The sequence below is a fragment of the Fringilla coelebs genome (genome assembly GCF_963513975.1).
Source record: "Fringilla coelebs genome assembly, chromosome: 11".
Classification (NCBI taxonomy): Eukaryota; Metazoa; Chordata; class Aves; order Passeriformes; family Fringillidae; genus Fringilla; species Fringilla coelebs.
In genome coordinates, this window is record NC_140037.1 from 8812838 (window position 1) to 8839698 (window position 26861).

Below are 26861 nucleotides of genomic sequence, written 5' to 3' on the forward strand. Positions count from 1 at the left end.
GGCGCGCAGGCGCAGTGCGGGGGCGCTGCTCCCGTGGCTGCGCGCCCCTCACGGAGCTCCCCTGAGGGGCCATGGCGGGACAGCGGGTGGCGGCCGTGGAAGGTGCTGCGAGTCGCGGGGTCTTCCTTCTCGATAATTGCCGTCACTGGCGGCTGATGTTGGGCTGTGTGTCATGCCCTGCTGTCCTTCTGTCTTACAGCGCTGGTGCGGGAGCTGCTGCGGGAAGAGGCGCCGTCCCGCATCGCCGCCCTCACGGAGGAGCTGTTCCAGGCGGCGGAGAGCATCTCTGAAGAGGACGGGAAGGTGCTGGAGGGAGAGCCCTCAGCTCCCGGCCCGTCTGAAGAAACGGGGGGTGCATGTGCTTCACACCCCACAGCCCTGGCCCAGGTTGGTGCTGCAGCTCCGTAAACACCAGCTGCTGCTGTTTCCCACCTTTGGCGGGGCAGCTAAAAGTGTAGCACTACTGAAATGTAAAGAAAACAGTTCACTTCTTCGTCGTTTGCCCCAATAGCGTGAAAGTCCGAAATAAAGTGGGAAAGGTTATTTTTAAAAGTCAATGTGAAGCGATGTTGAATGTAAAAGTGTGTGTGTCATTGACTCTGCATTGGCCAAGCTGAATCAGTATGTGTTCTCAATGTGTTCTCCGTGAGACCCACCTGGATGCTGTGTCCAGGTCTGGGGACACCAACATCAGAAGGGTGTGGACCTGCTGGAGGGAGTCGTGAAGGTGATTGAAGGGCTGGAGCACCTCTCCTGGGAAATACAGGTGGAGTTCAGCCAGAAGAGAAGGCTCTGTGGAGACCTTACAGCACATTCAGTGCCTAAAGAGGTTCCAAGAGAGCTGGAGAAGGACTTTGGGCAAGGGCTTGAAGTGACAGGGAAAGGGGAAATGACTTAGATTAGATATTAGTAAGATACTGAGAGGGTGGTGAGGCCCTGGCACAGGTTGTCCAGAGAAGCTGTGGCTGCTCCATTCCTGGAAGTGCCCAAGGCCAGGTTGGACGGGGCTTGGAGCAACCTGGTCTGGTGAAAGGTGTCCCTGCCCATGGCAGGGGGTTGGAACTGGGTGATATTAAGGTCACTTCCAACCCAAACCATTCTGTGATAATAATGGGAAAAATTACTGGTTACTGATGATGTTAAGATATTTATAATTTCAAATTACTAGTAGTATCTTACTGTAATTTTAAGTAAAAATACTAGCAGAGAGTACTGATGAATTAAGAGTTTGGTACTGGATCAGAGGAGAGGCCCTTCTCACCCTGTCTGTGGGTTCCCATAGTGATAGCAGATAACCCAAGGAAGAAGAAAACAGGCAAGCATGTAATTTTAACTGCCTGGTAAACAATATTCCAGTACACAATATTATATTGGAGGTACTCATTTTCAGTTATTGTAAAAGTTTATCAGGTGGTTGTTTATAATGTTTGGTTTTTCCTTCTCTCTATTTTTCCTAGAGGAGTACTTAGAAAGAAGTAGACATCTACTTTTAAAGTCCTTTTTCAAAGAGAAATCTGGTAATACATGAATCTGAAATAAGGGAAAAGACAAGCTGAGATGTTGTCCAACTTCTTCCTCTAAAATTATATTTTCAAGAGACATTTAATTAGTAGCAATTAGCAGCTAAGGAACACCGATTTTGGAAGTCTTAAATTTGCAACAAGGAGCAAGATAAGTTAGCAAGTTTTGTAACAGAAAGTGTCCACAGTACAGTGTGTAAAGAAATACAAGAGCATAAAAATGGTATCCTTCAGTTCTTCCTGAATCAGTTGGGCTAAATTATTTTTGAAGAAAGGAGAAATCATTAATTTGTAATCTGGCCACTTCAATAAGAGGGGCTATGAACTCTCTCCTAGAGTGTATTCGTAGGCAAGATCTGTCATGAAAAGTGGAATAAAGTGATGGAAAATCAGCCCCTCAGGGTGGGTTGCTAAAGCAGCTTATTTGCCTTTATGTAGTACTGTATCTTTTTAACAAGAGTATATAGTCAGTAGCCTTTGTTCTTTGTTTGCTAGTATCTAAAGTTTCCCAGTGTAGGTATTTAAAGTAATTTAGCTACTTAGTGTTCTTTTTGATGTGCAAAAGAGGTGAAGCCTTACTACAGATAGTTCTCGAATGTGATAAGATTCTTAAAGTTCTTTTCCAACCCCTTCAGATTTTAGGTGAAGAAATGCTACATGCATTCAGCATGCCTGTTTTCAGGTCACTGTCCAACATGTCCCTGTGGGATCCTGTGACAGTTTTATGGAAAACTCACACCTTTGGTGTAAAAGGGAGTTGTGTAAACATGTGGAGAAGCCATTCCTGTGAAACACATGAAAGATATACTTCTTTTTCCAGTAGTAAATTTCAATGGGATCCACATCCAGGGCACAATTAAACTGAGTGGAGTTCTCCTCTTCAGGTTGAAGAGAGTGCAGTCAGTTTGTGGAACTGGACTGTGACCAAACACACGGGTGCTGTTATCAGTGATGAGCAAAGAGCCAAACGTACGTATGTTCTGTACCTCCCTAAGGGTGTTCTGTGTGCTGCAGCATGGAAACAAAACACTTTCTGCTGGCAGGCACAAAAGGAGTGCTGGAGATTTGCTTGAGTCTTTGCAGACATGGGCTAGAAAGAGAAAAATGTACTTGTGGGCTTGTATAAACAGTTCAAGAAGAAGCATCCTGATGTAATAGTTATCTTCTTGTGACACAGAATCAGTGTAGGCATTCTTATCACTCCCCTTTCCATGCCAGAGCACCAGTAAAGAGGTGATATGACCAAATGAGGCTGTAATTTGCCTTTTGATGCTGTGGTTCAAATCCAAAAATGCATGGAAATAACACAGATGTAAATTTTAAACTGTTGGTCACTTAATTTATATCAAGTGATATTGTTTTTTAATGTAACTATCTCATCCATATTTACATAGAGAAACATTCTAATTCCTCTTTTCACTGACCTGCTATAGCCAGGTGCACAGCTGGTGGGTTCTCTTGGGCCAGGAGTAGGGCTGGAGGAAAGCAGAAATGAACTTTTGGTCTTTTCCCTCAGCCTGTTCTTTCTGTGGTTCTGTGGCATTGCAGTGTCAGGCCTACATTCTTGTCTTGAGGGATTTTAGTCAAAATTATGTATAATCTGCATCATATAAATTACACCAGGTAAAGGGAAAAGGGTAAGTTGACACAGAGTAGAGCAAGATGTTCTCAGATCACAGCTGAAGGGCCAGGGAGAGGCTGTTTTAAGTACATTAAGTAGTGTCTTTTCTATCCCTGATGTGTAAGGAAGGCCTGAAAATATTTTTGCTTTTTACTTTGAAACTGTAAAGATTATTAAACTTCATTTCCTTATTTTGCTGAAGGCTATTTTGAGGCTTTCAAAAAATGTTACTGTAAGCACCTTCAATGTAATTAAATCTTTAGATACCATGTATTTAACTTAAACTCTCTCTAAATTGTTTCATAGGGTATTTTAATAAGAATATTTTTTTTTCCTTACTGTCTGAAAAGCAATTTTAAACATCTTGGCTAAAATTCAGATTTCTTTGACTCCTGAAGCTTTCAGATTTTTCTGTCTTGTGATTTAAAATGGCAGATAGTCTTTCCAATATGGCAGGGCTTGACTTTCTGAAAAAAAATTAAAGGAGTAGAGAAAAGGAAACTTTTGAATGCCTGCACTGTTTTCTTGCAGTGCGGTTTGTTGCCTGCAGACTGATTTGCCTTTGTGAGGGCAGCGATCCTCCGGAGGGGACTATACGAAGACAGATTTTGGTAAGGCTAATTGTGGGTGTGTAATGAAATACAGTTGATCCCCCAGGGAATTCTTCAAATCTTATTACATTTGCTTTGGAAAGGGAGTGGAATATACGTCTAGTTCTGGAAGGGTAACTGATGTTTTGGCAGGAGTATTGCTGACTCTCTCTTTTCATCACTGAAGGAAAGATAAGATTGATGATCCCGTTTTTTTTAAGAAAACAAAGTACATGCTGAAGTGGAACCTGTATCTTACAGGGATACCTTGCTCAGCCATTGGAGCTAGGAATGTCTGGGCAGTGTGGTTAACATCCCATCTTCTTACAGGGAAAATATGTTATGAGCAGGACATGTATTTATTTCAGTGTCTTATAATTTGTCTAGTAGGCCACCATAAGTCTTATGCTGTATCTGAGTGTTCATTCAGAAGTGAGAGTTGCTGGTCAGATATTACAGAGCTGAAATACCCTTGTCCTGTGTTAGATATGTGCTACAACAAGATGAGATCTTATATTCCTTTTCTTGAAAGTGACTGCATTTTCACAAAAGACCATTTTCTCCTTCAGATGTCTATGAAAACTGGGAAAGGATGGATAGATATTGGAAAAGCTGGTCTTGCAGATGGATTTCTAGAGAATGCCATGAATGTAAGCTCTTTCCCACTTTTGATTTCTTACATACACCCCTATCAGTAATCTCCATGGGTGATGCCTGCACTTTGTTTTCCAGAGTATTGAAAAGCTGTATGCGAAGCTACGGAAGGGGAGCGAGGGTGAAGCAGATATTGAAGTGCACAGAGCTGATGTGGAGAAAAGCCTTTTCAAAGTACTCTCTTACCAAGCTGAATCAGTATGTGTTCTCAGTTTTCCTTCTAAGTCACTCTATACCTTGTAGAGGTATAGAGGGAAACTCTGACCCAGTTATTAGATACCTGAATGCTTGGCATTGAGGACTTGCTGAGGGATGGATTTCCTTCACTTAGATATAAGATAGCAGATCTCATGTTTGCATTCAGTGTTGCAATCATTTAATGATTTTTAATTTCCCACATTTATCACAGTCATTCTTGTAGTAGTGTTTATATCTTCTAGTTCAGATTTGTTGCTTTATGATTTGGTGATCATGGCTGTTTATAAAATAAACAGCTGCCTGTATGAATCATACATGGGTCAGTTCCAACAGTATCCTGTGCAAGACTGGAGAACAAGGCAAATAACTGCAATTTAAAATATGTAATTTAGAAATTCTAAGTTTTGAGAGGAATTGTTTTTCCTGACTGAAGTGTATGAGAACTCTACCAATTCTACAGAGCATTACAGACACAGCAGTGCAAATACAAAGAATGTAGTTCTGGCATTTGTTGGTCTGATCTCAGTATCTAAAAGGGAAGTGCTATCTCCAAAATTCTCAGGAGCTACCCTAAACAGGACAAAGCAATGGCCCATATTTTAATTTGATCATGGAAACAAAAGGAGAAGTTGTAAAAATTTTGCTGAGTTCTTGTATCATCTTAACATGTGGATGATCTTGTCCCATGTCTCTGGCCTGTGCACACTACCTAAGCACTGCAGTGATTTTCTAGAGCTCTTGATCATCTGGCAAGATGGAAAAATAGACAGAATTATTATAGCACTGTAAGGACAGATACCTAATCCCAAACCTAGCTTTACTGCATGTGAAAAACCCAAGTCTTATTTTAAAGAATGAGGTTTTTAGTGAATTTTAAAGACCAGTTGCACACTAACAGTTTGTTGGCATACTCTGCTGCTTTCTCAGGCAGTTGCTCAAGGGGATTTTCAGAAAGCGGTGATGTGTGTGCAGCGCTGCAAAGATATGTTGATGAAATTGCCAAAAGAAGTAAGTGAAATCTTCCCTTCTTTATAATTCCAAACTTTGAGAACCTTCTTTCCTCTCTATATGTTAAAGCATGACATATGCCATATAAAATTTTGAAAAGTACTCTGAACTGAAGATCTCTTCTGTGGTTGGTTGCCTCTTTGAGATTTTGTGGCTAAAAATTTTGTGTGGAAACAGCAGAGTTTTTTCAGAGTGCATTTTTTTATTGCTTCTCTTAGATTAGAATTTTAAATAGAATAATAAACGCTTTCCTAAACAATGAGAAGGCAAATCAGCAAGCAAGGCAAAAAGATTTCTAAATTGAATATACCACCTACTCTCTACAGAACCAGCTGCATTTTACATCTTGATCTTGTATATTGCATCTTGTACCCATGTGAACATTTGTCTGGGGACAGATGGGACAAGAGAAGAGCTGAGTTACAAAGTTATTGATATGCAAGTCTATCAATGCCATCAGTACTAAGCTTCATCTTCATGAAACTGTAGAGCTATGACTGGTTTTTGTAGTTCTTGTCTCACAGAGAAAACAAACTATCATATGCAGATTAGCTTTTTGTTTGCAAAGATAAAAGTCTATTATAGTTATATCTGAATAAACTTCCTGACATTTATTTTCATTTGTTTACATGTTTTCCCAATATTTAAGAAACATTTTGTTCCTGTCTCTCTGGTGCAGATAATAAAATTCAAAGGGGCAGATGCAAATTCTTAAAGAAAAATATGGGAAATACAGTTGAAGTTTATTTGTGTTTTTAGCCAATTAAACTCCAACTGATTTTATATTGCTTTTTATCATCTGCAGGCCATGTTCAAGTGTATCTAAGTTGCAGGGGTCTAGCTTTGATTTGAATTTCAAGAGCAGAACTTCTTACTGTTGAAAATGTTCTCTGGGATCTTTGCACTCCTGTTTCTCATTTAATTCTAAATTAATTTCATTCTTTCTGCTTGAGCTCCTTCATTAAATAATATCAAACTTCTTGTGGTGAAAGCTCTTCACAAACCAGGAGCACTGATGCGGAAAAGGTAAAGGTTTCTGATCATGAGAGAGTGATACAATTTACTTCTGATTTAAAAAGTGGTATTTAAAAATGAGGAAAATGGAAAGAGCTAGTGATTGCTGAGGGAATCCAAATCTTTTGGACTGCTGGGTAGCTCCCAATCCTAAACTCTTTCAGGCTCCCATTGCACCAGGGAGTCCCTGGAGAGTATCACAGGGAGATTATTGTGTTGTGTGGTACCAGAGGTCAGCTGGAGAGGATTGTGATCCTTGATAGTCTATGAACCAATGCTCAGTACAGGAAACTTTCTCACCTGGAAAGAAAACATTCACAAATGAACCTGTGAAAAATAAGGTTTCACATCCGAGAGTGATCTCTTTTGTCTTTATGCATATACCTACTTTGTGCTTTTGCCTCTGGATTGAAAAAAAAAAGAAAAATTGAACAAGATGTTGTCCTACCCTTCTCATTTTTGTCTGAGAATTTGAAATCTGCAGTCCCTTGCAAAAAGCATCATTTATATTTCGGGAAAAAAAGATACTGCAGAGGCAAAATGGATGTAAATATTGGCAGCCTGCTAGCATATAAAATGACTTTTTGTCTCTTCTTTGGATGATATGTGACAGCTGCAAATCATTTCAAAGAAGTGACAAGTTGTTATGAACAGATGTTGTCAGGGCTGACTGATAAAGCTCTGAATAACCAAGCATTCAAAAGCCGTTTTCTTTTAAATCTTGTAATCCTTTTTTTAACCCCAAAGAGAAATGCTGGGAAGAAGCCTACCATGAAACAGGTAGAGTCCTCTTCACTTAATTATGCAAAACTTTTTTGTTATTAAAAAAAAAAGGGTTATAGTATTACAGTTTTTCCTCTCAAATTTCAATTTTCATTGTTTAATTTACACAGTTCCAGTGCTTTCAATGTGATTTATTGAGGAACTCTGTGTTCCTCATGTGTTTCAAAGATCCTGCTCTTTTGTGCGTCCTGGTCTGGTTAATGATACTTCACTTTCCCATCCAATTAATGATTCCAATTTAGTTATATTCAGCATCCCCTTGCAAAAGGCCAGAAGTGGTAACAGTGGATATATCTTGAAAGTAAAATGCATTTTAAAGAACCTGAGACTGGAGTGCCATAGATGTAATGATGTTTTACAAGAGCATTATAGAAGCAGGAGTCTTTTATTCCAGACCTGTTACCTGTCAATCCTCTGTTACAATTTTGGAGTGGAAACCTATGAATGGAAGAGGTATGAACAGAGCTCCTTCTGGCTCAGGTAATGTGCAAAAATCAAATAAACAACCCCCTGCTTCTGAGATATAAAAACCTGTGTGAAGGAGAGGGGGAGCAAGGGAAAATAGAGGTCTATTGAAAATGTGAGAATACAAGATTTTAGCTGAACCAAATTATCTGAGCAGATACTTTGTCATGGTTGTATACTATTGCCTAAAACCTATGTCTGTTTTCCCACATGGATTTTCATGCCATTAGAATGAAAGTCATCTTCCAGGGGTTCTTGCCAATTCTCTCCCTAGCACTTCCTCCAAAGGGATTAGTTTTCTGAAGAGTCCTTGACTGATGAAAGGCACAAACATCAAGGTGAAAAAGGAATGGGTTGAGATGGTTTGGGTAGGATCCAAATAACTACTGTAGGATCCAAATAACTATTGTGGTATTACTAAGGGTGAGGAAATGCAGGCTATGAGGAAGAGCATCCTCATGCCATGGTAACAGCCTCACTGCAGAAAATTTGTGTTAATGTCTTCTTGTTCTTTTAAATAGAAGAAAATGGAGGGCAACAGATCAAATTCAAAATCATTATGGTTGTATCTGTTGTCAAAGAGGATTTGTAGAAATGCCCAGAATTAGTTACATCTGGTGCTTTGGAGATTATTTTATATTTTATTCCTTTGGAAAATTAAATACGGAGTCCTGATGACAAAATTTGAGAGGAAACAAAGCTTTGCACAGTGCAAATTGTAATCTGGAGAAAGAGTGTGGCTCCATCTAGTGGGTTAAGATTTCCCTAGACTGAGAATATATTAGTTTAGAAAACAAGAGTCCAGTTACTGTTTTTCTTTCTGTTCTTAATTCACAGCATTTGTAATGAAATCTGGTTTTGTGGAATTATCACTGTGTTTTCTCCTGGGTGGTTCTTTGTTCTGCCATTTAACTTTTAGAAGAAGAATGGGGAATCACGAGTTACAGGTTCTGTCTTTGCTGTTGATGTGCTGTGGTCTGGAGACCAGTCATGAATAGATTTTGTGTATTGCCATATTATATGTCAGGTGAGAATGGAAACACTTGCTTCTTCAAAATCTCCATGGTTAAAATTGATAAAACCTACTTAAATGTTTGAATAGAAGATGTTACAGAATGTGCTTCAACAGGTTGAAGAAAGTGATTGAGTACAGTTTTTAATGTAAGGGAAGAAGGAACCCAGAATTTTCTATTTTCTGGTAAAAATTGCTACTGAGATTATTTTGTGTGAATTTATGTGGTTTTTAACTGCTTAGGAAGTGGGAAAGGATAGGAATTTTGAACATATCAGGAGACTGACTGAATTTATCTCTGTCATCCTGTTTAATTTTAACTTTCATTTATCATTGATAGCCAGAGTTATGACATTGGGAAGATGGACATGAAATATTCTGTTGGCAAAGAAATGCAGGTAAGAAATAGAGAAATTTCTATTTACAAATAGGAGGATTTTGTTAAACTGACTCCAGTGTATTATCTGCCTTTTCTGTGCAAACCTGCCCAGTGATGTCTTGGTCTCCTTTTTAGTAGTCTGCTATGAAGTTTGGCAGAGTTTCAAGTTCAGCTGTTATGAGCATCAGTCACTGATGAGCGCCCTTAAATCGCATTTGATTCTACTATTTCACAGAAATCAAAGTGTAGAAAGAGGCTGGAGTAGATCCTGAATGGCCATCTCTTCTTCCATTCCTCTTCTCTTTGAATACATCATCAGTTGAGCTGTGTCATTTGTGATAGATGTTTCTCTGTCTCGTTCAGAAGTCAGTTTATTCTTTGACTTCCGACTGCGGATATGAAGATTTTAATTTCTTCCTCTTTATGTAAATAGTTTTTGTATTTGAAGTCCATTATCATGTAGGTCTTTGTCCTGCTTTTTTATTTGTTTGTTTTCCTCTGTGAAACATGTACGTCCTATTATTTCAATTTCTTCTTTCATTCTTTTTTTCCAGTTACTTGATTTTTCCTTCCGACCCTTCTGTTTTTCTCTGAATTCTAGTTGATTCATGTCCTGTGTGTACTGCATTGCTTCAAGACTGGATATATTTCAGATGTGAGAAATCACTTTATATGTCTGATACCAGGCAGGATTTTTTTTGCCTCAAAGAGCCTTTATTTTTCATGGCCTTAGAATTTAAGTGATTTGTGTTCATATATGTATTTGTATGTGGCTATTTTTTTGTTCCCAGGCTAAAGTGCTACGATTGTTAGCCACAACCTATTTTGAGTGGGATTGCAGTCTGTACCTGGACAAGGCTTTGAAAGCCATAAGCTTGGCAAATCAGGTATCAATTTTTGCTGAATTTAAAGATTGCAATAGATGAAACTCAAGAATGTATTGACATGGTGATATGGACCACATTAATCTCTAGTGTGTTATCCTTGATAACAGATTGAGGTGTGTTTGCTTCACATTTACATGCTCCTATGGATATTTTGGTGTTCCTAGCTTTTATTTTTTTTTGTAGAGAAATACTTTTTTGCATGTAGAAGTAGAGCTGTCCTCCTGCCTCCTATGTGTTAGTAGTAAGGTCCTTTGATGATGGTGTGACTAAAATTTCTCAGATGTGTGAGTTGATACAGGCAGGCAGCTGGGACAACCACAAACCCACAGTTAAAGCACAGAGAGTAAAATTATTTCTGTTACCTTATTGTCTGGGGGATCCCCAAAGCAACACCCAGGCAGAGGCATGCAAGAAGATCTGAAAATTGAAGTGTATAAACATACCAGCTACCCTGAAGGAAGTTCAGCCTCTCTAAACAGCCATTACAGTGAGGTCTCTTAATCCTTTACAAATTCTGTTTCCTATAGAGACTTGAATTAGTTTTGTGCTTCTATCTATTCAGGTCAGTATGGAGTAAAGGAAATCTGAAAAATTCCTATTTGTCTTTGGTCGATCATGAAAAAATTTCATTTTCTGTTTTGTACAAAACAAGTTTTCAGTATGAAATTTTGCTTTAAATGGAAGCTGAAATTCAATTTCTGCATGTTGCCTGAATTTTACAGAGAGATCATAATGCATATGCTCATGAGATCAGGATAAAAGGCAGTGTATTTTAGTTATGCAAATAATGTGCTACTACAGTATCTAAGACTTTTGTCCTCTTCTGTTGTTTACTTTTGCAAAGCTTTTTGAGGCAGAAAGTGTTTTTATCATAATTTTTGATAATGTACATTTTGATATTGTGTGAGGGTATGGAAAACCAGAAGAAAATGTTGATTCTAGAACCTGAAATATGCACTGTTTTAGGGAGAGCTTTGGTATACAGTCTTTATTATTACCAATTGCTTCCACTGCTGTTGACTCCTGAATTTCTTCTTTTTATGAACTACTTTGAATCTACTCATATTAACTCTAGATTAATCCAGCCAATTCACACATAGAAAAGCTGGAAATGTTTCTGTCATTCAGTAATGTCCAGCTTCTATTTAAAAGTATCAAAAATGGGCCACAGCAAACTGAGAACTTTACATCTTTTGCTTTTGTTATCCTTGAGGTCTTTTGGTGGTGTAAGAATAAATAATAAAGATGCAGATTGCATTTAGGAAAAAATTATTGCGTAAGTTGCCTACCACTTGCTTCAGTCATTAAAAAGGCACTGAAGATTTCAGGGAAGAGTATGTGATTCCTTAATATTTGTCTGTATTATGAATGTTCTGTACTCTCACAGAGTCTGTGTTCTACAAAGAGCTGTCCAAGTAATGTATAGTTTTTCATTGTGCAGGAGAATTTGCACCCAGCAGGTTTTTTTTTGAAAGTTAAAATTCTTCTTAAGAGTGGAGCATCAGATGAAGATATCAACTCAGGTATCACAGCTCTCCCTAGGTTTCATATTAATCCATATCCAAGGAGACTGCATGTGTCATGCATAGAAGAACAATTTTGTGCTTTTGGCAGTATCTGTATTAGCTAAATGTCCTTTTGGTTTTGAAGTATGAGATGTAGTACTCAGTGTTCACAAAGGAGGTATCCAGATGCTAATTTAAATAGCCTTGCTGCAAATAGGGGAGGGGGAACACTCTGAAGGCCGTTAGAAGGAAGAGAGTGAAAATATATAGCAATGCAAATCTACAGTTTATTTAGACATATGCACAAGGTTATGCAGAAGGGTGAAGGTGCATTGACTTACACAGTCAGCACAGAAGAAAGGCTGCTGAAGCATTGCTGTTCTCTGGGTGGGATTTTGCAGATTTTGACCAAGAGATATCATGTGTTCATCAGTGTGTTGTTATAAATCTGTATTACAAGAGTTTGTTTAAGTCAAATAAACTCTTTTCTCCTCATTCCTCACATTTATCACTTGAACAGAATTGATTCTGATATGAAATGAGAGGATAAGAAAGTTTTTTGGGGAGACTTTAATATAGAAAGGATAATTAATGTGTCAGGGAAATTTATTTTCATAAATAATGAAATCTTAAGGAAGAGAGTAGGGTTGGGAAGCATCAGATACGTAATGAATAATCTGAGAAATGTAGGATGTGTTGAGGAATTTCTTGCAGAGAGCTGAGGGCTTTGAATGCTGTCAGACTAGCAGAAATGGTAACTCCACATTCCTCCTTGGGGCTTTCAGCCAGATTTCAAGTAGCCAGTCATTTAAACCTTACAGTTTCAAATAAACATACAGTAGCTGACTTGTGTTCTTCAGTTTGAATTGTGAAACCATAGAGTTGCCTATCAAAACACACTTGGCTATTGTTTAGTAACACTAAGCCTCCAGTCTGTTTTTCAAGCACACTTATTAATGAGTGGATATCTCTTTTCTTGTATGGCTGGCAGAAAAGTGTGTGCTCTCTGTCTTTTGAGTGAAGATTCCTGCTAAATTTTAGACATTTCACTAAAATCTTGTGTTGCACACTTGCATCAGCTGCCTTCAAATGCTTTCTTTTAACAACTGTTCCAGTCATGTCCTTGTGTATTCTTTCTCTGATCTCATCCAAGCTACAAATGTATCTGTTTTGTTCATCTGTTTTGTTCTTAACCATTCAGCACAGAGTAACAGTTTTAAAACTTTATCTGAGTGGTGTAAAACTGATACCTGCTTATCAGCACCAGTCAGTCCAACAGCTGATGCTCAGGGAATTATGCTGAAGTAGTTCCCATTGCAATATGATACCACACCCAGCCTGAGCACCTCAGTGTTAGGTTGTTCCTGCTGGATAAGGATGACACATTTTGATAAAAGGCAGCTTGAAGAAAAAAAAAAAAATTCTACTAAAGTATATGCTGTTCCTGTTTAAAGAGACAGAGGGCTGGAATTCCAAGGCTATCAGCCTGTTACCTTTCTGTAGTACTGCATTAACTGTACAGTGAAAGGAAAGTCAAAACACAATAGGTATTATTCTTCCACTTGTTGTACATTTGTTATAGGGTTGCTGGGTTTTTTTTTCAGTTTTGTTTCTGTCTTTCAAAGAAGGTGTAAGAGATAAGTGGTAAATTGAGCAATTAAGTGTCTCAGTTGATTACATAATCTCAAGTGCTTTGTGTTCTGTCTAGCTCTTGCAGAATTCACACACCTTGAGATGTCTTTAGACTTTTGTTTGAATACTGCCAAACTGCTGCTGGAGCATGGAAGGTATGAAAACATCTCTAAATGGGGTAAACACAATGTTTGGAGGTTTTGAGTGTTTCTTTATAAGCAAAGAACATCTATTATACAATGATGCTTTATTTCAAATAAAAGCTCATGGGGGGGTAAGGTGAAGGGTTTTGAGAGGGAGGCTGTCTTCTATAGCAAGGAGATACTGATTATGGCAGCAACAGAACAGAATGTGAAATAAGTGTAGAGGTAATTTGCAGTGCTGTAGACTTACTTTGGAATGATTAAAATTCATTATGTAGTTTTATTATATGTCTGGAATCATCAGACTGACATTTTTTTTCTAACCAACCATCAGAATGACTTTGGAGCCCTAGAACCATTCTTGGGAAAAACAGTAGAAGGATAACAAGTTACTGCAAAATAAATTGAGGCACGAATTTTTACCCTGTTAAGTGCTCCATCATGATTATGTATGTATATGCTTGTATCTTGATGCAAATGTGAAGAATAAACTCTTATGAATACAGTGGAAGAAGCATGTGGTAAGAGGAAGCTGCCACTGAATAGATGAACTGTAACAAATTCATACCTTGATTCATTCTGTCGGTGTGATTGAATGACAAACACGCTGTATGGTGTGAATATGTTAATCTCTAGAATGGAAAATTAACAGCTCTTCTGGTGCAGCCTCTTAAAAATGCATCTCTGTGAATAGGGAATCAGTTGGTTTTGATTTTCTGAAATCTGTTCCTGAACGATTTGAATCTTCACCTGACCTTGGAAAAATTACCCTGCTCCACATCGAGTTCCTGCTGCAGAATAAGAGGGAGCTGCTCGCTAAGCAAAAGATTGAAGAAGTTATTATAGGTCTGTATCCATCTTTTACTGCTGTTTACTGAAAGCTGGATGTAGTTGGCTAAAGTCTTGCATTCTAATTTTCACTTTTTTTGCTTATTCTTGTTTTTCTTTCTCTGTGTCTGTTTTCCATTATGTTTCTTTTACTTGGCAAATCTCAACTTCCATATTGAGCGACAGTCACGATCAAGTTTAGGGTTAAATTCATTTGCTGGAGCAATTCCTCCTTAGTGTAGACTGTGTGTGACTGATACATGTGGGATTAGAAACATTAACCACGATTTCTGTGTAATGTTAATACTGTGTCCATCCAGCCCAATTCATTTTTGTTTGTCAGTGTAAGACAGGTTGCATATCCTTGTTAGAGCAGCTGGATAACAGTTTATTTTTCAGGTCTGTTGCACCTGTAGCACTGTAGCACTTTTTGACTACAGATCTGCTGTAAAACAAATCCTACTTCATGTTGCATCTAGCTAAGACCAAGAGCTACATTTACATTGTTCAAGCATGAGAACATTTTTCTCTTACCCACTGGGTTTTTTTGGGTTTTGCTTGGTTGATTGATTGGTTTGGGTTTTTTTTCCATGAACAGGATATGAAACACTGGCTCCTAGCTGAAACTATTGCTGTGTCCCTGTTTTTTTGTTGCAGGCTGTAGAATAGCTCTTAGATGGCTCTCAGTGTGCTTGTTCTTGTAAAGTTCTTGTAAAGTGATGATTTGCAGTATCTTTTCAGGTCATTATACTGGCAAACAGCTGTTGCCTGAAGCCTTGAACCAGCTGCACATCATCTTGTGGGACAGAGCTGCCAAACATTATGAGGTTTGGGACCAAATAGTAGTGTTCTTATTTATATCAGTGAAAATGAAATTCTTTTTCTGACCTCTTTGATATGTCTATTTTTGGTTAGAGTGCAAACTGTTACTAAGAGCCTTGTTCCAGCTGGCGCTAGTTTTATTTTCATCCATCTGGGTGCTGTTTTCAATTACAAAATCAAGTTTCAGGTAGCCTCATCTTAAGGTTTGTGCATGGGAACAGTTAATGCAAGAATTCCTGCTCCAGCTGGTTCCTATATGGCTCTGGGGCCTGAAGGGATCGTCCAAGAGTAGTCCAAGAACTGGCTGGTGTCATTGTGAGGCTTCTCAATGATTTTTGAATGGTCTTGGGAATCTGGAGAGGTCCCAGTTGCCTGCAAGCTGGCAAAAGTTATCCCAATTTTCAAGAAGGGCAAGAAGGACAACCCTGGCAACTACAGGCCTGTCAGTCTCACTTCAGTGCCTGGTAAAATTATGGAGATTATTCTGGGAGTTATTGAAAAACACCTGAAGGGCAATGCAGTCATTGGTCACAGCCAGCACTAGTCCATGAGGGGGAAGTCCTGCTTGTCAAACTTGATTTCCTTTTAGGACAAGGTCATCCACCTTGTTATCAGCTGAAGCCAGCTGATGTCATCTCTTTGGATTTCAGTAAAGCTTTGCATTTTGTCTCTCACAGTGTCTAGACAAATTAGAGGGCTGGGCACTCACCAACTGTATGAAATCTAACAAGGAAAAGTGCTGGATTCTGCACCTGGAACAACCTGGAGGTTGCACTAGAATATACTTGACTATCTAAATCTTTCATTGCTGTGGCCTTTTTTTAAAAAAATATTGGAAACACATAAGCAGTTTAATCATCCAAATATGGCCATGTTTGTTTGGGTTTTATTTTATTTTTATATTTCCTAGGAGAAAAGCTATTCTGAAGCCCTTCACTGGTACAATTATTCTGTCAGCTTCTATACACCTGGGCAGATAGATCAGAACTTGGCTAAGCTGCAGAGGAACATGGCTTCTTGCTATCTTCACCTCAAACAAGTTGACAAGGTATATTTAATACATATGTAGACATACTTATGTCTTTATTTGAATTGCTTTTATTTTTGAGGAATTGGCTTTTTCATTTCTGGTCAGCCTTTGGTGCTGTCTTCTGGTCTCATCACTTTTGTTTCAAGGGCAGATATTGCCCTGTCAAACATCTTGAGTTATTCTATAAATATCAGCAATGTAACCAGTGATGTTTTGTGTATCTTTTCATTTCTTTTCTATTGCAAATTACATACTAATTTCAAGGTGATGTTGTACTGATTTCCCTTAATCTCTTCTGTGAATAGGCCAAAGAGGCAGTTAAACAAGCAGAAAGGTGTGATCCAAACAGCATCTTTACTAAATTCAGTGTCTATAAGATTGCAGTGTTGGAGAACGATACTGATAAAGGTACAACCTGAAAGTTAAAGGGTCCACTACAAGGAGAAATGCCAAATATATTAAAAAATACTAAACAGCTTTGGACTGTTCATCTTGAGAAAGACACAACAGAGGGTAGCTAGAAGAAGGGTCCCTAAAGTCATTGAAAATGTCAGGCTGTAGATTTAAGCTGTAAAAGTGGGATTTGGGGTTTTTTTTAGCACACAATATGTAAGAGGCAGAGTCCATTGCTATATTTGATTTTGTTTGGATGGAGCATCTGTCTAGGGGAGATAATCCTCCCATGGGCAGAAGCTCTAGTAGCATCCCAGGGTGAGAATCATTCTATACTTTTTAGTATGCATATACAATATGAAACTTAAGGGAACCATTATTGCTGCTCTTAACTTCTCTGGACAGATGGAGCTTGAAGTTACCAAGAAATACATGAATTATTGAGATGACTTACAGAATGTTGTATCTCTGTAGCCTCTTTCCCCTTTACAATGAGTTCTGCTGTTTCATATTTTAATGAGGATCTTAGCTCAAGTAATGAAAATGGAGAAATACAGTCTGTAGTTACTTAGAATACAGAGTAATGTGCAGAGCTTATTTTCCAATGAGTTCTATGCCATTTAATTATTCTCTATACAACTTTTATTGACAGCATAATTTGCTCACATAATATAGAGTGGGAAACACAGCACAGTGTGAACATAAAAGCAGTGGCACCCTTAGCACAAGCCAAGATGTGGGAGCTTGGAATGATGCCCAGACAATGTATTAGAGAAAGTCTTCTGTCTTTGGTAACAAACAGTTACTTAGCAGAACAAAATTAAGGATGTGAGATGAGTATCATTTGTATGGCATCTTTGTTTCCTTAGATTAGTAACTTGAAAGCTTTTTGGCACCTCCCTAGGGGGAGATATGTATTTGTGGAGAAGTGCTGGTATGCTCAGGTTTTCTTGTCTTGGCTTTTCATTTAAAAAAACCTTAAATTATAGCCTTTCATAAATCATTAAAACAGAACTTTGCACCTTCCAATTGCTTCTATAAAAATGTTGGGTTTTGCCTCTGTCTCTTTCAGCTATGGAAGCAGTTATTGAAATGGGGAAACTAGCAGAAAAGCCATCAGAACATGAAGACAACCTGGGAGTGGATAAAAATACAGGCAGCAACCTCTTGAGTTTAGCTGCCCAAATTGCTTTAGAGGTAGAGCAGATAATGTTGTCTTTGCTTTATTGATATAAGTAGGACAGCTGTAACCTCTTTAACCTGGCCTAGATTTAATATTTCTCTGTATTTCATTGATTTCTTAGTATTTCAAGCTTCCACAACCAAGGTCTCACTCAAATGTGTTGTGTAATGCAAAGTAGAAATTATTTTCACGTAGAAAGAAGTGGTATCTTTTAAAATTTTGACAGAAGAATAAAGAATTGTGAGTTACAAATGTTGGCATCTGGATATTACAATGTGTATTTCTGTAAAATTCTCCTTAGCAAAACGTTTCATCTTCTTCTGCCTCTGGGATTTGATCTTTGATGTGAGAAGGGGAAGCTGTGTAAAAATACACATAAATCCATGATGAAAGTCCTTTGTCCCTCCTGTTTGCCTCTTGGTTGGTGGCCTGAGCACTGTCTGAACTGGCTGATTGCATTTCAGGCTATCAGGGCTTTGTTCCCAGCCCTGTGAGGCATGAAAGCCTCACCAACCTGTACTAGTCCTGTTCTTGCCACAGGCTCTTTGTGCAGGGAATCATATGATCTCTCCTTAGAGCTTTCTCTGCACTCTCAGGCAATTCTGTGCACAGTCCTTTGTTCATTTTCCTGCTACTGGGCTGCACAGACTTGGAAAATGTGGTTGCTTTGGGGTTTGTTTTTGTTTGGGTTTTTGTTGTTGTTTTGGTTTGGGTATCTTTTGTGGTAGCTGAGGTAATGCAGTATATACAAAACATGTTTTAATTCTTTTCAGAATGACCAACAAATTGTGGCTATCAAAGCTTTGGAGTATTTGTCTGAACATTTACAAGACTGCCGACAATTATTTACATCCTTAAAGTAAGAATTCAATATACATACAAGGAGAAGCATAAAGAAGAAAAGTGGGATCCTTTCAGGAAAATTAGGGCAAAGTACATTGGAAAAAAATCTTGTTTCTTCATTGCTTGTTTTTCTCATATTTAGATGTTTGATCCGTCTGATGTTATCAAAAATCATGGCAGAAAATTCAGAGAAAAGGTGGGTCTCCTTGAAAAACCATTTTCTTATGATGGATATGTTGTTCAAATTGTGTAATGTTTTCTTTCTGGGCATTTTTTCTTGCAGAGTAATCAAGAGATTATTTTTTATGCTAGTATAAGTCCACCCAGATGATTTCTTAGCTTGACCTGATGACATCACATAGGAACATATTTTCAACTTTTCTAAACTTTTCTTTAAATATTTGCTCTTTGCCTTCTTCTTTTATTAATGCATATGCCTATCAGGTATTTTTAATGGAGGTTGGGAGCTAAGCAATCTCTGTAACTTTGACACTAGTGGGATATCTTTCCAAAATTTGGAGAGAGAAGAGTGGATCTATCCATAACTGGGAAAATAAATTCCAACATAAATAATGTGTTCCGTTTTTTTTTCTGTTGAAAAAAATTTATCAATTTTCTAAAACTGAATTTTTTCTCCATTCTAGAGATGGAGATATCAACTCCATACTGACTTACTTGAACTTGGGTATGTTTTTGTTTTATTTGCATTTTCTGGAGTTCTTCCATATGTGAACATTTTATGATATGATTAGATCCATACCAATGAAATATTTAGACTCCTTATTTCAGTCCAGTCTCTCAACTTCCCAGTGAAATCAATGAAAACTAAAGTTGGAGATTCAATAGTACTGTGAAGTTCCACAGGTTTTGCTATCAAAAGCTTGCAGTACTGCTGCAAGTAGAAGAGATTTAAGAGCAGAATTAAATCAATAAAAGGTTCCTAGAAGAAAGGCCTCAAATGTGTAATTAAATTTAAACCCCCTTCTTGTGAAATTAAGTAAAACTCCTTTGCATTAGACTTCAGTGTCAGTAAACTTAGAAGAGCAGTGCTTGTTGGCAACTTCTCTAAAATGCTGTTTGAGGCACCTTCTGCTGATTTTAATAGGGCTTTCTGAAGAATATTAGATTTAAGTTGTGTGAATAAGTCTTCATCACGAATTACACAGCCACTTTGGAAACCTCTGTTTTGTAGTGCAAGGATGAGACTTGGAAATGTTTCTGTTCTGCTCCAAAAGTGGTACTTTTGTATTGAATTATGTTTTCTGCAGCTCACAAGAAACTTGCTGGATCTTTCACAGATGAGAAATTTACAGGGGACATGAGGATCCTTGAAGCTCACTGGTTTAGGAAAGTTGGTAGGTTGTTCCCTCAAAATCTAAACTGAATCTCCTGTCTTTACTGGTCCTTTAAATCTGCAGCCTTGGAGGTTGCCTTGAACTACAGACTGTGAAATCCAAACAGCAAATATTATCACAGATAAAGTGGTTTCTAGTGGGAAATGCTGCTGCCATGGGACTGCCCTAAGCTTTATGCATAGTGCTGTCTCTGGATCCTCATTTTGTAGTCTTTGTTTCACTGTTTTGGTAAAGGATTAGTGCATGTGCTGTCTCTAAATAAAAATACAAGTGTAGGGTAACAAGTTGAACCAAAATTTCAGATTCTTTTGTCAGAGCATACAGTTGCAGGAGAGCAAACAGTTGCAATCAATATCAGAAGACACCTGCTTTTGCACACATCCTCACTGTGCTCCAGTAAAGAGCAGCAAGGGAGGGGGAGAAGCAGCAGAGGTCAAATACAGTGACATGAGCATGAATGGAATCAGGACCTTTCAAAGGCAGCATTCTCACTCACAGGATAAACAATTCAGAGACTACAAAAATGTGTCCTATTGAATAAATTAATGTGAAAGTTGCTGTAGAATCTAAACATTTAATTGGGTCAAGCTCTCATACATAAATAATTTGATTGCCTTTAGATGCTCATCCATTTATTACTCAGAATTGTGTGCTTAATTGCCACGTACTTGACCTTGCTGGGGTAAAATGAGGAATGGTTCAAGATGTGGGTTTTTTTTCTTTTGCTTTTTTATTTGTCTTGGGAATACTGTACAACACTTCCCCTCGTATGCTGGCTTTGTTAACTAATATAAGAAAATGCTTTTCCTAGTTCATGCTTTTGTTGGCAGCGTGTGTGCTAGAATGGGTTCTTGGTTGTGGTGAAATTATCAAGGCAAAATTTGAAAGTATGAATTAGCTATTTTAACAAATCACTAGTAACAGTATTTCTTGCTGTTGTTAAATGAGCTGTTGATGACATATTGGTTCAGAAATAGAACTGTAGGACCTGAACTGCTTATTGCTAGAGATTAGATGGGCACACATGTAGCAGTGCAGATTCTTATTCTAGTCTCTATTTTTGTGTCTTTGTTAGCTTGGAACTTAGCTGTACAGTTCAAGGACAGCCCTGAAAAGATGAGGGATTTTTTTGTGCTGTCTTTCAAGGTATTTACTCTTGCTAATAGTGTTTCTAATTGAGGAATATTTTCATCTGTCTAGTTCTTGTAGAAGTCACATCCATGGTTTGGGTATCTCCATGGAGACACACTTGTATGCTCTGAAGATGGAGCATTTTTGTCACAAGGAGATTGACTTGTAATATAAAATGTGTGCATTATTGTCCTACTTCACATTCTGTTTCTTAAGAACATAATAAGATTTCAATGAGAAGTTTCTAAAATAAATGGATTCTGATCTTTGTAAACTGTATCATTGATACAAACGTTAAGTACTTAGGTCCTAATCTTTAATCTTTATGCAGGACTTCTACCAACACTGTCAGTTTCCTATGTGCTTGTAGAGAGGGGACTCCAACTCTGCTTTACACTTTATATATAATTAATCCTTTTGTATAATTATACCAGTATGAATATATGCTACTCATGACTGATTCCTGCAAGTGTCATAGAGGACGGTCAGCAATCATCTGTTCACAAGCAAATTGCTTTATATGGGTAAAATTCTCATTACCTTTTCCTATTTTTGGTGTCAGTTGTCCCAGTTTTGTCCTTCTGACAAAGCTGTTCTAATTGCTCAGAAGACATGCCTGTTAATGGCAGCTGCAGTTGATCTGGAAATGGGGAGACAACAAGTAACACCTTCAGAACAGGTAGGGCAAAGCCTATTAACTATTTCTGAGTGTGCCAGAGTAGCATTTTTTCCTTCTGATTTTTTCACTCAGAACAGCATATTGAGAATGTAAACAAGGGAATATTTCATAGTTAGAATTGATGCACCTTTCCAGACAATTGTAAGTGTTGAATTTCTGTAAATTAGTTCAGTGTCTTTGAATTGGTTTGTATCAATAAAGGATCATGGCAGTAACTTCTGAGAGGAATTTCAATCTATAAGATATATATTGTAAGGATCTGCTGCTAAATGTGGGTTAGTCAGAAAGACAATTACTGCTGTTGCTGAAAGTAGTTGCCACTGTGGTTGTGATAAAGCTCCCTTTTTTTTTTAATGTATACATCTTTTTATGGGTGGGAGGAAGAGGGCATTGTGCTTACTGTGATAAGAAGATTGAAGAAAACACAGAGGTTGTGAAGGAAGTACAGAAGTCTGGTATAAAATGATTGTAGAAAATTCTGTGGAGGGCAATGCACAGCAATTCTGTTGTGGCATGTAGTGGTTTGTCAGTCTCAATAGCACTATTTTACGCTTGGGAGCTAAAACAGTTATGTCCCACAGGAACATGGATGGTTCTTTCTGGGCCAGTGAAAAGTTCACTGTGAAGTGGCTTTGTCAGAGATGTGGAGGTCTGAAAAAGAGAAATAAAACCCCCCAAACCCCAGTAACTGGTATAGGCAATTTATTAACTAGGCTGATTCTTAATTTATTTTATAGCTGGTTCTGACATAATTATTTCTTTTGCTTTTAAAACTATGACAAAAATAACTTATTTAACTTTGTAAAATAGATGGAGCTTTTTAGTCAGGCCCTTCAACATCTTCAGACATGCAAGGAGATATGGAAGGTGCTGAAATTAACAGGTAAGCTACAAAGTGTGTTCAGCACATGTAACTCTCAGGCACAATCTTGATGGAAAATACAGAGCATGTGGAATTGCTGTCTCAGATGGAGGTTATTGGAGTAGATAGATCACAGTATGATAACAGCTGAGGTGTTAAGTGACTGTTAGCCTTGCAGATGCATGGTTCACTTGTTTTTGGTAGGATATTGGTAGAAAAATTCCATTAGATATTCCTTGAATGGCAAATTCCACTTGCTCTTCTGTCAAGTCTGAGTACCTTGATGGTTTTGCTGCCTGTTGGAAGCAAAAATTACCTTATAGCAAAAATTACCCTGTGGCTTAGAGAAAATTCATCATTACATGCAGGCAATCCTGTCTCTTTGTAGGAGATTTTGCTAAAGACCCAACAGACACATTGTTGCTGCTTTATGAATTTGAAGCAAGATCCAAACTGAATGATCCAACACTTCAAAATCTTATGGAGTCAGTTTGGGAGCAACCACAAATAGAGATCAAGACACTTGAAATCATTGCATGTAAGGACAAAGAAGCTTTCATTTCTTTTTCCTGTTCTTTTGAGGTGACCAGGATTATCATGTATTGTACAACATACAGAAAATGGGTCTAACCATATAGATTTTGTCCTGAAGCAAAGATGCTTAGGATCTCAGCAACATTAGGAGAGCTGTGTTTTGAAATGACAGGTGACATAGATGATGAACCAGAAAGTTGTGATATCCTTCTATTTCTAGACCCTGAGACACTCATATAGCTTGTGAGCCTGGAAAGAGTTTTTCAGATAAACTTTTACATGCTCCAGACTGGCAAAGGCCAGAGAATGACCCTCCCTGATTCATGCCCCAGTACAGAAGTTCTGGGCTGTGGACTTTGGATAGATACTTTAAGTATATTTAAGCCACTAAGAAAATGTTAAGTTTCAACTTAAAGTTTTTATAGTCAGTTTGTAAATAGCACTTCTCTACACTGTGCCATACTTTCATCACAAAGTCCTAGTCACAAAAATGTGCTTGAGAATCTAGAGGAGGATCCAAGAAAGATGAGGAGCATTTAGAAATACCATGGCAAGTCTTTGGAGGGTGTCCTGTAGGATTGCATAAACACCTTCTGTTCTCCTTGCCCTGAGGGAGAGCACTCCAGTGCCTGGAGACACCATTCTCAAATCCTGCTCCTGCATAAGGTTTCCATCTGGATTTTCATGTTCAAGGAGACAAACAAAACTCTTTAGACAGTGTCCCCCACCAGAATTCTTTTGTGTTACTGCACTGGAGGTAAACAGCAGAGAATTATGAAACTTTCTGTGCTTCTGCCTTGTTGTCCTCATTGATGATGTGCTGAGTAAGAAAGAGGGAGAGAAGCACCAGCTGGTGACCAGCCCATTAAGGAGATCTCTTTTCAGTCATTTTTCACAAGGGTCTGGCAACATGCTGTAGTTTATTTTAGTGACCTAAGAGATTGAAGTTGACTTCAGTAATTTATCTTTTATTCTTCTCTATTTTCTTTTACTTTGAAGCGTTAGCAATGGAATCTCCAGCTCGGTATCCTGTACTGTGTAAGAAAGCTCTCAAGAGTGCTCTAAACCTTCACAGAAAGCAGGCTGTCATTGATGCTGTGAAATTTAGGTTAGTGTTATCACATAGCTTTGCCATGAGCCTGTGACTGGAAATGCTGACAGGGAATAAAGCCTGCAAGTTGAAAAAACGTGGATTTTACTTTATATGCAAGGTTCCACTTCTTGCTGGCTAACCAGTGTAACTGAAGGATGACTGCCTAACAGATGTTTTACCTGCAGTTTGTTTACTTGGCATATTTTCTGGCACAGTCCTGTTTCCAATAAATTAATCTATTGAGGAAGGAAAATGAAAATTGGATCCAGAAGAGGTCTCTGGTTGTTTCTTGTGAGGAAGGTGTTCATTTCAAATGTTACTCTGCTGGGTATTTCAAAGACAAAGAAGAGAAATTAAGGGTTGAGAAGAAAGCTATGAGTTGTAAGGTAGTGATGCCACATAGTACATATGTGATTTATTTAGCATATTTATGTGTTACTTATCCTTTCCAAGTTCTTGAAGTAAGCACTTGGCAAAGGCAGCTGTTGATATTGCTTTTCTCACTTCACACTGAGAAAGACAGAGCTGTTTTCAGAACCCTGTATTCAGAACCCTATATTCAGAACCCTGTTACTGATTTTCTGGGGATGCTGCCTATGTAGCTTTTGTTGGGGAAGTTGGAAAAGGTACTTTGTTCTTGCTGTCATGTGTAGCACCCTAGGTAATACTGTGATTTTCCTTCTGTGTTACTGTAGAGACCAGCAATGAAAGTAATTAAGTACTAATTGTTCTTGTCTCTGTTTCTTTATAGTTTGTATGAATAAGATCTGATAGTACAAAAATGCATGTTTCTGCTGCAAGGATATGAGTGTGTTAAGCACCAAGGTAGACATGTCTGACAATCATAGAAACATAACTCAGTGTGCTCCTCATACTAAAAACTGTTTGTGCACATGGTATTTAATGTTTCCTCTCTTGCTCTCTTTCAATCCTCAGCAAATGCTTACACAGTTTGATTAACATCTCTTTGCCAACTGGATTGACAGACTTGGATACCTGTGTGCTGCAGGAGGTGTGGGACTACTTTGAAGATGCTCTAAGTGTAGTCAGCAGCACAGTAAGTTGAACAGGAAACCAAGAGATTGGGAGATGATCCTGAACATATTTGAAAAAAATTCTCATTAGACTGAGAATAATTAGTAAATGAACATTATGTAGTGTAGTGTTATTTGTGGAGCTGCTAAGACTTCTTCAGTAAAAGATACACTGAAGGTGTAGAAAAGTCTCTTGGATATTTAGGACTGCATTACAAATTTCCTTGGATTTTGTAAGGGCTTTTTCTCCCTTTGCTTAGGAGGAAAGAACCCCAACTGTTTTCTTACTCTAAAATTAAACTCTAACACACTCTCGACTTGTCAGTTTTGAAGTGAGGATTCTATTTTCTGATGAGGTGCTGCTGCTTGTTTGCTACCTCAGGATGCTTACCCAGAGATGGAGATCCTTTGGTTGATGACAAGAGCCTGGAATACAGGAATATTTCAGTATACTGTTGGGAAATACAAGGAAGCTGAGCAGTGGTGTGGATTGGGAATGCGTTTCCTCAATCACTTGGGCTCTCTGAAGAAGACCTATGAGGGCCATGTAAGTGTGCACAGGGAGATTTGGGATATGGGATTGGCTGTCTGGCCTGAATTTGAGATGTGGATCTGGGTGAAGCAACCACTGCTGATGATCTTTAGAGTTTCAGGAGAATCATGGTATCTATTTTGGGGGGGCCTGATGCTAAAAGATTTTTTCAAAGTGAGGCCATAAAAGTTTTGATAGACAATAGAGAGAATAATGTAGCATTCTTTTACTGGAAGGATGATGGTAATGGGTGACTGGAAATAAACTTCTGACTGTTTGTGGCCATGGGAGAACCTTGTACCTTTGCCTGCTTTAACTAAAGTAAAGGTGCTGTACCAGTTTAGTTAAATCAGCTCCTACATACTTTCAGGCTTGGTTTCTAGTATTATCTCGTCTTATAAATAGGGTTTAAGATGGTGTGAAGAAAATCACTAAAGCTCATCTCCTCAGGTGTAGCTTAGCCACTTCCTATGAGGGAGAAATTTCCAGCCTAGCACCTACAAAGTGTAGGTGACACTTTGCAATGACACTTTTCTTACTCTGTCACAAGTAAGCTTCTTTCTACAGCTTTTGGCTGCTGCTCCTGTCTAGATTGTAACCCAGTGCAGCCTGGCTGGTGTCACCATTCATCCTCTTGGGTACAAGCTGAGCAATCAAGGGGTTGGCTCTAACTCTTACACCATTTTAAATACATCAGTTAAAGCAATAAGAGCTGACAATAAGAAGTCTTCCCCACCCTCAACATCAACTCCCAATGTCTGGGATTTGGTGAACAGGTTTATGTGCTGATATAAGACTCACATGTAAACTATGCTATATGACTGTAAATAAAACCACTTTTGTTAGGTTGCACTGATCTTATTTTCCTAAACCATTGTATTTAAACCTGTGCCAAAATTCTTTACATCAATTTGAAATTTTAAGTTTAGAAGCTGGTGGTAGTCTCCCACCTATTCCCTTAGTTCTGTTCTGTGTTAAATGATACATTTAGTTAAATGATACATTTTTATCCATACTCGTTGACAACTGTGGTGCTCATATTCTCCAGATGGTTGGCCTTTATAGTGAGGTTCTGGACAAGCTGGACAGAGCAAAAGGATTTATTCCAAATGAAGAATAATGGCAGCCACA

General features: G+C 38.2%; 1 protein-coding gene across 1 annotated transcript; it reads left to right on the top strand.

Annotated features, from left to right (window-relative positions):
* On the top strand, positions 1-26850 carry TEX11 (testis expressed 11; the record flags this gene model as incomplete). Its single annotated transcript, XM_084213118.1, has 27 exons — positions 1-102; positions 200-387; positions 2405-2489; positions 3673-3752; positions 4301-4381; positions 4464-4583; positions 5511-5591; positions 7783-7868; positions 9206-9263; positions 10036-10131; positions 11573-11654; positions 13345-13423; positions 14106-14257; positions 14981-15066; positions 15972-16109; positions 18441-18526; positions 18653-18706; positions 19155-19195; positions 19779-19865; positions 20941-21011; positions 21559-21675; positions 22486-22558; positions 22926-23075; positions 24071-24179; positions 25101-25221; positions 25581-25745; positions 26779-26850. Exons 1-27 carry the CDS (start codon positions 72-74, stop codon positions 26848-26850), a joined length of 2589 nt encoding a protein of 862 aa, XP_084069244.1. The 5' UTR covers positions 1-71.
* Between the last annotated feature and the right edge of the window lie 11 nt (positions 26851-26861).